We start from the raw sequence: 12,776 nt of genomic DNA, 5'->3' as shown, positions 1-12,776 counted from the left end.
TTTAAAACTTACTACGCAAACCCAGAAACGAAGAAAACTATCTTTTATATGACTTTGTAAAGTCGTGACGTCATATCCACCTGCTGAGCAATATAGATGGTCGAGTCGACTCCGATTCAGATTCAAAGAGTCGATTTCACAAAATGAACTCAACTCCAAAAACCAAGAACAAAAAGACATTTCAAGAAATGAAAATACTATATTCATGACCATTTCCTGTGTTAACTTTAGCAAAAGTAAAATAAGACCGAATAAATCGCGCCTTTCAACACTTTCTTTCAGGTGTGTTGTTTTACCGATGAAGCTAAGCCGCTTTGCTTTTTTAATGTTGATATGTTTATCTATATTTCTCCCTAATACAATTTTTCCAATCTGCTGATGTGTGATGAAAAAGCACCCATTTTCAAAATGATAACCGTAGAAAACGGTGTGAACTCGGGTCTAAGGCCCTGGAGTCGACTCTGGATTTTCAAAAGGCTGCAACGGGAGAATCGATTCTTCCCAGGCTTCAGCGAGGTGATAGGAGGTGTCGGTGTGGGTACGACTCCCGCAAAATAAAACGTGTTTTGTAATACTGAGGACAACACAACGCAGTAACGCCTTTGACGATAATGAACAGCGTTAATAAAGTCAGAAAATTGAGAGAAGGCAGTAATAGGACTTTAATTCAGTGTAGCCATTCAGTATTATTTTATCAACAGGGGAGTGCGTTAATGTTTTAAGCTGTGATGTTGCTTCGTATGAAAAACGAATAAAACACCTTTTTGAAAAACGTCAAACAAGCTTAAAGATGAAATATCTTCTGGAAATCTGAAAATCGACGAACAAGGGGATATTAAAACGGGGTGTAGCGCCACTCTGTGGTGAAGTGTAAAACAACAAGAGCAAATCGGATTTTATGCACTGAAAGGTAGAATCCGTTTTCATTATTAGCATATACTTTTTTTTATTAAGCATACATATACAGCTCTGGAAAAAAAAAACTCTCCAGTTTTTTCTTAAATCAGCATCTCTACAGCAGCCATATTCCATTCAAGTGTTTGCTGAATGCCCAAAAAGTAAGTGTAGTCAAAATACATGTGCAGACAGTGCCAAACGCGTTAAAAAGGTTCTTAATGAGGAAATGAAGGGTTAAATTGTAGCTTTAACGGCAGAGGGATAAAGTGAGCGTCAGGTTGCTTCCATCTTGAAAATACCAAAAACTGCAGTTCATAAGACCAAGGTCAAGCAGCAAACACATTGGATAACAAAGCTACAGACTGGCAGAGGACAAAGATGACTGTGAGGACCACCCCCTCAATCGAATGTCACTTAACAATCATAAGATGACATCAAGTGGTCTACAAAAAGAATGGCAAGCAGCAGCTGGGGTGAACTGCACAGCAAGGACAGTTCAAAACAGGCCAGAGGCAGGGCTGAAGTTGTGCAAAGCTAGAAAAAAAGCCCTTTATCAACAAGAAGCAAAGAAGAGCCAGACTGAAGTTTGCGAAAGACCATAAGGATTGGACTGTAGAGGACTGAAGTAAGGTCATCTTCTCTGATGAGTGCGATTTTCAGCTTTGTCCAACACCTGGTCGTGTAATGGTTAGACGGAGACCTGGAGAGGCCTACAAGCCAGAGTGTCTCGCACTCACTGTGAAATTTGGTGCAGGATCGGTGATGATCTGGGGGTGTTTCAACAAGGCAATGTATAGATGAGGGGCCACCAGATCAAGACCCAATCATGGCCAGCCCAGTCTCAAGACCTGAACGCCATTGAAAACCTCTAGAATGTGATTAAGAGGAAGATGGATGGTCACAAGCATCCAAACAAAGCAGAGCTCCTGGAATTTGTGCCACGAATGGCATAAAGTTACTCACCCGCAATGTGAAAGACTGGTGAAAAACAGGCAAAGACGCGAGACTGTGACCATAAATCAGGGTTACTCCACCAAATACTGATTTCTGGATTCAGCCCAAGTTGAAATAATAGTATTGGGTTGTTTATAAATGAATGAGGTAGTTTTCTTTGCATTATTTGTGGTCTGAAATTTATGTATGTTTTATTTGGAGCATTAGTAATTTTCTTAAAAAAAACAAACAAAAAAAACTGTTCAACCCCTCCAACGTTTAAAGTTACACCTTGAGACGTGCATCCAGACTTAGCATAAAGCCTGACCAGCCACATTAAGAGGACCTGGTTTCACATTGTCTATTTTATCAGCTCCACTGCCCATAAAGAAGCTCCTTGTATTGCTACAATTACACCCTGTCCTTCAGTGTTCATGTCCCACACAGGACCACTACGAGGTAGGTATTTGGTAGGTGGATTCTCAGCGACACTGATGTGGTGGTGTATTAGTGGGTGCTGCACTGGTAACAGATCAGAGCTATAACATGCATTTATATGATAACTGTAGATGTTAAAACGGACAGTTAATGTAGAAACAAGGTTGCCACTTTAATATTATTGCTCATAGATGTAAATTAAAATGTTCCTAAGAATGGAAAAATGACACAAAAATAATTAAATAAATAAAGGCCCTCCAAAGTTGTATGTTTTATTCAATATTTCAAAACCTATAAGGAAAAAAAAAAAACACAAATTAACAGATTAAATACGAGATAAAAACAATATTCTATGAGTGAAACCCTGGGAGATCACAAGGCACCGTTCCAGAAGATTGACAATCAGTAGGAGGTCTCACATCCTGACTGGGAGGCCTGGATTTACCAACAAGAAAACACACAAACCTACTCAGAAAAATAAAAATATCAATTTCAGTTCTTGTGTCTCATAAAAAGATATATAATACATAGGAAAACTGCTATATGAAAACGCCCGCTGCATGTACAGACTTTTCTGCATCCTTGCCCATTACGACAGACTTGTGCTTCTAGTGCATTTTCACAACATTTTTAAAATTAGTTTTGTCTCGGTTGTAGTTCAAGTCAACATGAATAAACACAGAGTGATGTCTAAAGTTGACGGCATGTTAAAATGGGCTTCATATCCAAAAGAAAAAAAAAAAAACCTTAAAACACACAGGATTTAATTAAACATGGGTGTGTTTTGGCAGGGCAAGGGTGCAGCCATTGCTTTTACTGTGCAGTTATCATACCAAATCAGACACAAGGGGAAGGGGGTTGTTGACATTAAAACAACATGAGTGTGGAGGGGAAAGTCTCTTTGGTGCAGAAAAAAAAAAAAATTGTTTTCAAATCAACCAGTGCCCAAAATGTTTACACAGGTATTTCAGTGTCTTGCTTTGACAGTATCTATTCTAGCTCCCATATTCTCAAAATACACATTTAATCAGTGATCAATAATTCCAATAAAACATCAAACAATATCAGAAACAAACTGATGGCATAATAGAAAGACAGCACCTGAACAAATTTGGGTTGATAAGCATAAGTGAACAAATTACTGCAAGTTAACTGTGCTTGGTTCATATCAGATTAGTATTTTCAGGCTATGAAAATATTATAACTGCATTCTATATCAAAATGCGTTCTAGGAAAGTTCTGCCAAGGACAATAATGTGTACAAAAAATTATTACAATGACCTGCAGAATGCCAGCCACATTCTGTGAAAAACTGCAGTAAATGGAAAATACTTTCTATCTTCTTTCAGGCTTAAAGTCAAAGACATTTCTTCTAAAATCATGTGCAACACATCTGCATAAAACTATAAGAGCTAAAGAACTGTGTTATGCGTCACCTAAAGGACAACAGAACTCTGTGGTTGAGGAAATGTCCAGTTCCTGACAAGCAGCAATTATGTCACTGGGTAACATTTGACCAAGAGAAAGAATATAGAAAAAAAATAAAATAACCCATGGCAACATTTCTGTGTATATTACGTTTGCTACTTTCATGTGAACTACATACATATTGTCTAATAATCTCGTGAGAAAATTATTAGAACACATTGGGATAATTTGTGACACCTAAAATAGAGCATTAACATATCCTAGTTAAGTTCCTGCAAGATAAAATTGCAACACGTTCTGCGCAAGCAAAAGAAAATTGTTTGTCATTTACAGTCCATTTTTTATGGTCAGTCCAAGGATGAAAGAGAGAAAAGATAACGGTTGATGTGCAAATCCTGCTAATGTCTTGAACGACCACCTTCAAATGCATGATGCTCTTCATGTGCTGAAAGAGAGAGAGAAAAAAATGAAATCAGAAAATATGTATAATTATGTAGTGAATGTATTCCCATGCAGACAAGACACTTAACAGATGAGGTAGAGTCACAAAACCGTAATGTGAAATTTAAAGGTACAATGTAAACCTTCAATGATTTGTGCTGTAAAAAGTTTTTTTTTTTTTTTTTTAAATAATAAGCGTGAGGGAAAGTTTTAAAGCTGAAAAACCTCTGCTAAAATGTAGTGTTAACAACTTTTTTTCCTACAAACCCTCTATAGTCTTTATCCAATCAGATTGTGTATTTTAATTAGGTATATAACTTTGAAAATCTAACATGTATTTATAGCTAAATATTTGATTTACTTAATATTTAAACATTTTGTACTGACAGAAAACTTAAATTTGATTATTGGCTTTTATAAAATTTTCATTAAATCCAAGTTTAGAATGTTTGTTTAATTATTGTTACAAAAAGGGGGACATAAATTGGATTAAAAAAAAGTTTTTTTGTTTTTTTTTGAGTGATCTAGATGTTTGAAAAAATAGGGTAAAAGTAGTTTTTGTATACTGCCAAATGTATTCACTCACCCATCCAAATAATTGAATTCAGGTGTTCCAATTACTTCTATGGCCACAGGTGTATAAAAACCAAACACCTACGCATGCAGACTGCTTCTACAAATATTTTTTAAAGAATGGTTGTTTCTTAGGAACTCAGTGAATTCCAGTGTGGTACTGTGATAGGATGCCACCCATGCAGTCGATTTGTGAGATTTCCTTGCTACTAAATATTCCACAGTCAACTGTCAGTGGAAGTGATTGGGAACAACAGCAACTCAGCCACAAAATGGTAGGCCATGTAAAATGATAGAGAAGGGTCTGCAGATGCAGAGGCACAGCGCGCAGAGGTCACCAACTGTCGGCATATTCAATCACTACAGACCTCCAAATGTCATGTGGCCTTCAGATTGGCGCAAGAACAGTGCATAGAGTGCTTCATGGAATGGGTTTCCATGGCTGAGCAACTGTATCCAAGCCTTACATCACCAAGAGCAATGCAAAGTGTCAGATGCAGCTGTGTAAAGCACGCCACCACTGGATTCAAAAGCAGTAGAGATGTGTTGTCTGGAGTGTTGAATCACTCTTTTCTGTCTGGCTATTTGATGGATGAGTCTGGGTTTGGCAGTTGCAAGGAGTGAATTGACTGACATCATTGTGCCAAGTGTAAAGTTGACCTCACAAATGCACTTGAAAAAAAATTTCAAATTCCCATAAACAATCCTAAACCTTGTGGGAAGCTTTCCCAGAAGGGCTGAAGCTGTTATAGCTTCAATGGGTGGGCTGACATTATAATAAACCCTATGGATTAACAATGGGATATCTCTCAAGTTCATGTGTGCAAAAGCATCTGAGCAAATATAGAAAAAATAGGGGCGGGGACAAAAAAAAATAAAAAATAAATAAATAAATTTGTATGTAGATAGCAGACACTTCGGAATTGTTTTTGTGAGAGCACAAAACAAGGTTAAAGACAGTGATTCTGGGTAGGCTCCAGACCAACCATGAAACTCCACTGAATAAGCGGTTACAGACAGTAAATGAATAAATGAACGAATAGTAATGAATAGTTTAAAGTTTGTGAGATCTTGAACTCAAAGCATAAAACTGTATCCGACGCAATATTTAACAATTAAATAAATTCCATATAAATCTATAATTGTTATAAAAATACTGGAAAGGTGCTGATATGAGAATATGAACAGGAATTGTATCAAACATTATAAAAGTAGTAAAGCAAAATGGCAGGCATAAGTAACATGGCAAAAGACAACGAGAACTAATGCCGCTAAATTACTTACGCTTATAAAATACTGCTTTAAAAGAGATCTGTGGAAGTAGTTCATAAATTCTTCCTAAGATGTTTGCTTCATTAGCGAAAGATGCATTTCCATTCCAAACCTGAACGACATCCTCTCTGTCTCGCACACTGACACTTACACCAACAACTTCATCCTCTAAAAGGAAACAGACACTGAGAATTAAATTATGACTTATTTAAAAAAAGACTGCTTCTCATTCACAGCTATGAAACTCACCTGACGCACAATAGTCAGCAAACTGTTCACCAATAGTGGCCAATAGTAATTCTTTCCATACTGCAGACTAATTAAACAGATGAGAAACAGAAGAGACATAAGTACACACTGAAATACTTGTGGATACCTGCACATCTAACATTTTTCAGAAATTAAGGGTATTAACATGTAGTTGCAGAAACAGCCACACAAATCTGGGTTAAAGTAAGGGAAGCAACGTACTGTTTATTGGGTGTTCAATATGATTTTGACTTTGATCTACAAACAAATCTAAGCAAACAAAACTTACCGTGTTCTCTTTTGGCACTTTCATCTTCCACACACCTCCCTTTGCATTACTTTCCTCCTCCCTAAATGTTAGAGATCATTCTGTAACCAGTTCCAGTGTCAAACACAGTAACAAAAATACACCTTTCACAACTTCAATACCATTAAATGCATTCATAAACTTTTTAATAGGTCTTACCATAATGGTCTTCGTTCACCTCTCATTAGGTGGTAGCTACACCTCAAAGGAAGGCAAGACACTGCCGGTATATTGTTGTACACACTCCAGAAACTCTGTTCAAAAGGTAGAGAGAGGAAAAAAAATGTATGTATTTGTTATTTAGAATAATAAAATACAAAACACTCCCATTTTCTGAGACACAATTGGACAGAACAGATGTATACTGAAAACACAAGGCTTAAGAAGTTACGTTATATGTGATAAACATTATCATTAGGTATTAGAACCAGTTATCACATATGATATGTCCATGTTTTATTTTTCTTCTTTGGTTTTTATAAAAATGCCAGAGAACAATTGTATACAACAATACAAGAAATTGTTATAAAGTAGTGTTGCACAGTATACCGATACTAGAAAAGTATCTCAATACTTAAAAACGGTACAATATCCACATAATTAGTACCAGTAATTTAAGGGGTGATTTAAAATAAGAGCGGTATTTCCAACGAATCCCACAGGGGGGCAGCCCACAGCGCTTTAACTACTCTCCCTCCCTAAAGGATGTTGACGCTAGTTTTCAGACCTCCTAGCTAGTTATTTAAAAACATGTTTAAAAGCGACCTTCTGTATAAACCTTAGCTATTTATTAATAGAAGAGAATCGCCTGTAGTACGACTCGTTAGAACACCAGGACTGACCATGAGCGGAAGAGATAGCTCTTTCTCCGCAGCTTCATTACTATTTCTGATAGGTTTTAGGTTTTTGCCAAGGTATCATTCATTATCGGTATCGTGATACTTAGGCAGGTATCATATCGAAAGTCATAATTTTGGTATTGTCACATCAGTAATAGAAAGGAATTTTTTTTCTAGAGTTTGTATCCTTAAACAGTGTTTCTTTAATGCCATTAGTTCCATTTATCAAGTGAATTAGTAATGAGCACCCATAGGTGTGTGTATACATGAAGAAATGTTATACTTTCCCAGGGGGCAAATAAAGTGCAAAATAATTCATTTATATTCACATTTGATAGATAAACCTCTAAAGGTTATAGTTATTTTCAATAGTGTTAGTGTTATGGGATTTTTTAATGTTATCTCACGCTTGCACACAGTCTGTGTCAACTGAAATCCTATATTATTTTGGAAAAAAAGAAATTGGGGAATGGTGCAACCATGATGTATGCCACCAAATTAAAACGCATATTTGGCATCCTCCAAAACTATACATGTATTTTTTTCCATCCATAAACTGCTATTGTGAAGCAATAGTCACAAAGTTAAAGTCACAAGTCTGTGAGTGTCTACCTGAACAGTCTGCACCGTGTAGATCTTTTTCAGATTTGATTCACACTCTGCTGCTGTTGTGCCTGGTAATGATCTGGAAACAAAAAGAAATAAAAATCTATAATGCATTACTGCTGTTTAAGTCAGTACATTAAGATGAAGAATATAATTCCATCTTACTTATGATATGAGCAGAAACAAAGTTGTCATGACATCACTTAAACAATATTGACAAATTTAACAAGCAAAAATGGTCACATCTGACAGATTACATATGTCCAACATGTATGGCAGCATTACAAATCTGATTTAAATATATGAGTAAATGCTTTGTTCACCGTTGAGTAAACGAGCATATAGTACTTCAGCCTGTCTTCTAAAAGTTCATAGTAACGTCAGGTTAATGCTTCACCAGTTGTGTTATATATGTTTCATTTCTGATTTAGAAAGTAAAGCATTAAAGTGCACAAAATACAAGAGGTCAAAGTTTAGTGTACTCCCTGATACATTTTATGCAACTTTGGAATTGCAACACCCGGCTGAATGTCCAAATGAACAAACAAGAGAAAAAAATAAAAATAAATAAGAATAGCAAATGATTTGAAGACTTTTGCTAATTGCTATGAAATGAGGACGAGAGAATTTAAAATGCAAGCGCATGGACAAAGGTTAAGTGAACAGTACAGAGATACGGACAATGAACACAGTTTCCAAACAGTGGGAGAGAATGGAGAATTCATTGTACACCTGAATAAATGTGTAGCTATTGGTAGTGTATTGGAGTAATTTGTGTAAAAGTCAGTTCTGGCAGATAATGGTATCCCATTTTTACTGCAGCTTTAAAAAAAAAAAAAAAAAAAAAGAGTTCCCAGTTAAATCCCAGTGCCCCCCCCCCCCCCCCCCCCCCCCCCAAGTCCCTTTGGGGGCTCCGTATGAAATGGGATGGCATCCTATTCTTCATCCTGCATTTGTCTCAAGACAGCCAAAGTGGTTGCGTTGGTCACCCTGCCACGAACAGCACACCCAAGTTGATCTCACAAGTGTTCAATGGGGTTGAGGTCAGAACTGCTGCCAGGCCATTCCATCCTCTCCACTCCCAAATTCTGGAGGTAGTCTCTGATAAACCCCGCTCTGTGGGGGCGAGCATTATCATCTTGAAGGATAGAGTTCGGTCCCAGACTGTGGAGATATGGGATTGCCACTGGTTGGAGAATTTCGTCTCTCTGCACTGAGATTGCCTCCAATGATGACAAGCCTAGTTTTTCCAGTGAAGGAGATGCCGCCCCACACCATCACACTGCCTTCACCAAAAGATGTTACTCTATCGGTGCAGCAATCAACAGTGTTCCATACTTTGACCCTACAGTCCAACTGCTGTAGGCAGAATCTGGACTCATCGCTGAACATAACGTTCCTCCACATGTTCAGGTTCCAGTGCATGTGTTGCGGACACCAGTGCAAACAGGCCTGATGGTGAAGGGCAGTCATGGCAGGCCTCCTGGCAGCCCGATGAGACTGGAGATTGGCTGTGTGCAGTCTGTTCTGGATTGTCTGAGCAGAAAGCCGTCTGCCATATCGTCCTGCAAAACTTGACTGCAAATCTGTAAAAGACAGCCTATTGTACCTAAGTGCTGACAGAGTGTGGAAACAATCTTCTTGGGGAGTCTTGGGACGCCCACTTTGCAGCCTGTGTCTGACATCCCCTGTTATATGGAACTTGGCCTTCAAGTTGGAGATGGTACTAGGGCTCACTCCAAATAATGCCGCAACTTGGTTTGGCGGAACACCAGCTTGAAATTGCCCTATCGCACGGGTCCTTTACATATCAGTTAAATGTGGCTGGCCGATTCTTGGAGAAGACACCCACTGATCACTGTACCAAGTCCCATGTTCACCGGTGCTGCCAATCCATCGCGTTTAAATAGGTTCTAAATTTCTGAGAACCAAAAAACAGAATCCATAACCACTAAATGTCATTTTGTAATTGAGAAAACTGTCATTAATATTCATTCATTCATTATCTGTAACCGCTTGTCCAGTTCAGGGTCGCGGTGGGTCCAGAGCCTACCTGGAATCATTGGGCGCAATGCAGGGAATACACACTGGAGGGGGCACCAGTCCTTCACAGGGCAACACAGACACACATTCACACCTACGGACACTTTTGAGTCGCCAATCCACCTACCAACGTGTGTTTTTGGACTGTGGGAGGAAACCCACGCGGACACGGGGAGAACACAGCAAACTCCTCACAGACAGTCACCCGGAGCGGGAATCGAACCGGCATTAATATTCAGATTTATAAAAATAGGTTTGTAAACAGAATATTTCTGTATAAAATCATCTATATTGAGTTAATATTTTTGAAGAATATGTTTTTGCTTTCATTCCGCCTTTTCTTGGTTGTGCTTCTCTCAGTCTCGTTTTGCCTCCAGAAGTTTCTAGCTTTTGACGGGGGTCGGGATCTAGACAGTCACTGATTGCTAAAGTTAAGCCAAGCAGAATAGGGTGTGCAGAATCTGCAGGGTGGGCGGGGCTTAACTTTAGCAGCCAATGACTGTCTAGATTCCGATACCGTCAAAAGCGAAAAATTCTGGACGCGAAAACGAGACTCAGAAGTGCAACCAAGAAAAGGCGGACTGAAAGCGAAAACGGATTCTCCAAGAGTAATAAACTCTAAATAGACAATCATATACAGAAATATTCTGTTTACGAACCTGTTTTTCTAACTCTCAATATTAATGACAGTTTTCTCAATTCTAAAATCACATTTATTAGTTATGGATTCTGTTTTTTTATTCTCAGAACCTATTTTGACGCCATACCAATCAGGCACCTAATTGGCAAAACCTGGGGGTACCAGAAGCTCAAAACACATGTCAATAGCAACCGCAAAATAAGCTGTTTAGCACTGGCAGAGAGGATTGGGCAAATTATTCATGGGCACACCCACATACTCAGCTCTACTGCTCGTCCCACAAATGTATGTTCCTTACAAATGTGGCACCATTTAAAAGGGAAATTTACAAGATTTCCAACAGTATAAGATTTATTGCTAAAAATTATTGTTATAATAAAGAAATAATGTACCAAATACAAATTTCCTTACTTTTTGTGCTATAGGGAAAAATATATATATAAATAAAATGGAGAGACAGGTAGGTGAATAAGTGTTGGGTGGTGAGAAGGTGACGCACAACTTGACCTACTTTTCTTAAAGGGCACATATACTATTTTTATTCTTTCTTTGTGTGGTTTAATGCACAAAAACCCATCATAATTCATTTTATACTAGCATTTTTCTTCATCCCTTGACTTACAATTAAACACAGTTTTTTCAAAAAGCAGGTTGCAAGACTCCTTATAACTTCAAGCTGAATGGTCATGGCTAAACTGACACAGGAGAAAGTTATATTGTTTTTAAAAAGTGGACATACCTAAAAATATATATAATTTAATCACACAAACATCATACTTTTTACAGTATCCTCCAAAAATTCATTGTTCCTTTTTTTCTTGATATTGACCTAATTTTCTCTAAAAGTAATGATTTCTTTTTCAAAGTATTGACTTTATCCTCAAATTCTAGTTATACGCATGAGGTTTAGCCCTGTGGCTGTATGTGAGCTCACTACCTTGCAAACAACAGGCTGCTCTTTTCAATAACGTGTTTGACAACTGTTTTATTTTAAGATGTCTGTGATCTGAGCACTAGGCCGTAATACAGATGTTTTTTTTAACTATAAGTAAATCATGAACCTTTTATAAAGGTGGGCTAACTGCAAATTAGAACCAGCGGCACCAGTGGGGCAGTTTTAACTTTATTTGGCACTAGCTAAACACAAAGTAATCATATGTTGTTTAAATAACCAGCTTTGTCCTTGTGTTAGTCTTTTGTAAAAGAGTTTTGAGCGAGTGAAACCGTTGAAGCGAGAGGAGGTGACGCACGACTCGACCTACTTTTACCACAGTCGCTGACGGAGCGGCCGGTTCGGCTGACCACAAGGCGGCGAATAGGATCAGCTTAATTCGGTCAGCCTACTAGCGATAAGGTCTGACTGACCTTAGAATAGTCAAATGTACATGAATTACACCTTCCGGTTATTTCTTTTACCGTTATAAACAGTAAAGCAGATAAAAAAAATCCGAGGACATTGAAGGACCCGACAACTAAAGTTAGCTCCTCATTCGGCAGCTTTTTTATTTGAATGTCCACTTCCACTTTAAATGGCGCATCTCTTTAAGGTGAAACCCAAATTTAAAATAAATATCCGCCGAGTAAGCAGTTAACTTTAGTCCTGCTTGGCTAAAGTTGGGCCTCGGCGGCTAACCTCCGTTAGCATTCCGTTCACTAACGTTAGTAGGCAAGGCTTTAAACTTTATTACCGACAGAGAAATCTGGAACTGACAGCAGTGTAGCTTTACCTGTCCAGCCAAAATGTCCACGGAGAGTGGAGCGGGAGCGAGGTGCCGTCCTCGACGTGATTCGTGATGTTTTCCAGCTCTTTCTCGTCGATGTGGATGTTGTTCTCTGCGGAGTTGACAGCGGGGCTGCCGCTTTGTCTCCCCGCGTTCAGCTGCAGGTTCGGGGCTGCGGGGACCGCCATGTTCTCTACACACTGTTTTTATCGGCCTTTAGAAGATTCCTCCGCGAGAGCAGGGTTTAAAATCACATTCGAGGAGCGCGAGCTCACAGTGGCGCCCGCTCAGTCAGTCCGCCGGGTCAGCTGCACAACAACAAACAACAACAACAACAACAAAGGCGCGCTGGAACTGGAGTCAGCAATGAATGATTCAACTTTGAATCA

General features: G+C 38.5%; 1 protein-coding gene across 1 annotated transcript; it reads right to left on the bottom strand.

Annotated features, from left to right (window-relative positions):
* Positions 1-2,525: 2,525 nt before the first annotated feature.
* Positions 2,526-12,776, bottom strand: eif4e3 (eukaryotic translation initiation factor 4E family member 3). Its single transcript, XM_066671585.1, has 7 exons — positions 12,394-12,776; positions 7,990-8,062; positions 6,698-6,792; positions 6,521-6,581; positions 6,232-6,298; positions 5,995-6,150; positions 2,526-4,141 (listed from the first exon to the last, which is right to left on the bottom strand). The coding sequence occupies exons 1-7, from the start codon at positions 12,573-12,575 to the stop codon at positions 4,095-4,097; spliced, it is 681 nt and encodes a 226-aa protein (XP_066527682.1). The 5' UTR covers positions 12,576-12,776; the 3' UTR covers positions 2,526-4,094.

This window comes from Hoplias malabaricus, chromosome 5 (assembly GCF_029633855.1).
Source record: "Hoplias malabaricus isolate fHopMal1 chromosome 5, fHopMal1.hap1, whole genome shotgun sequence".
NCBI classification, from domain to species: Eukaryota; Metazoa; Chordata; class Actinopteri; order Characiformes; family Erythrinidae; genus Hoplias; species Hoplias malabaricus.
Note: the sequence above shows the minus strand (reverse complement) of the source record. Positions and strands in the feature narration are given on the sequence as shown.

What these genes read in the sequence shown, in the direction of transcription:
- eif4e3 (XM_066671585.1), bottom strand. Translation starts at nt 12,575, where the DNA reads ATGGCGGTCCCCGCAGCCCCGAACCTGCAGCTGAACGCGGGGAGACAA. An exon ending in ACACGGTGCAGACTGTTCAG is followed by an intron (nt 6,793 to 7,989) that starts GTAGACACTCAC and finishes CCTTTTGAACAG; the next exon opens with AGTTTCTGGAGTGTGTACAA. An exon ending in AAGTGCCAAAAGAGAACACG is followed by an intron (nt 6,299 to 6,520) that starts GTAAGTTTTGTT and finishes CTGTTTAATTAG; the next exon opens with TCTGCAGTATGGAAAGAATT.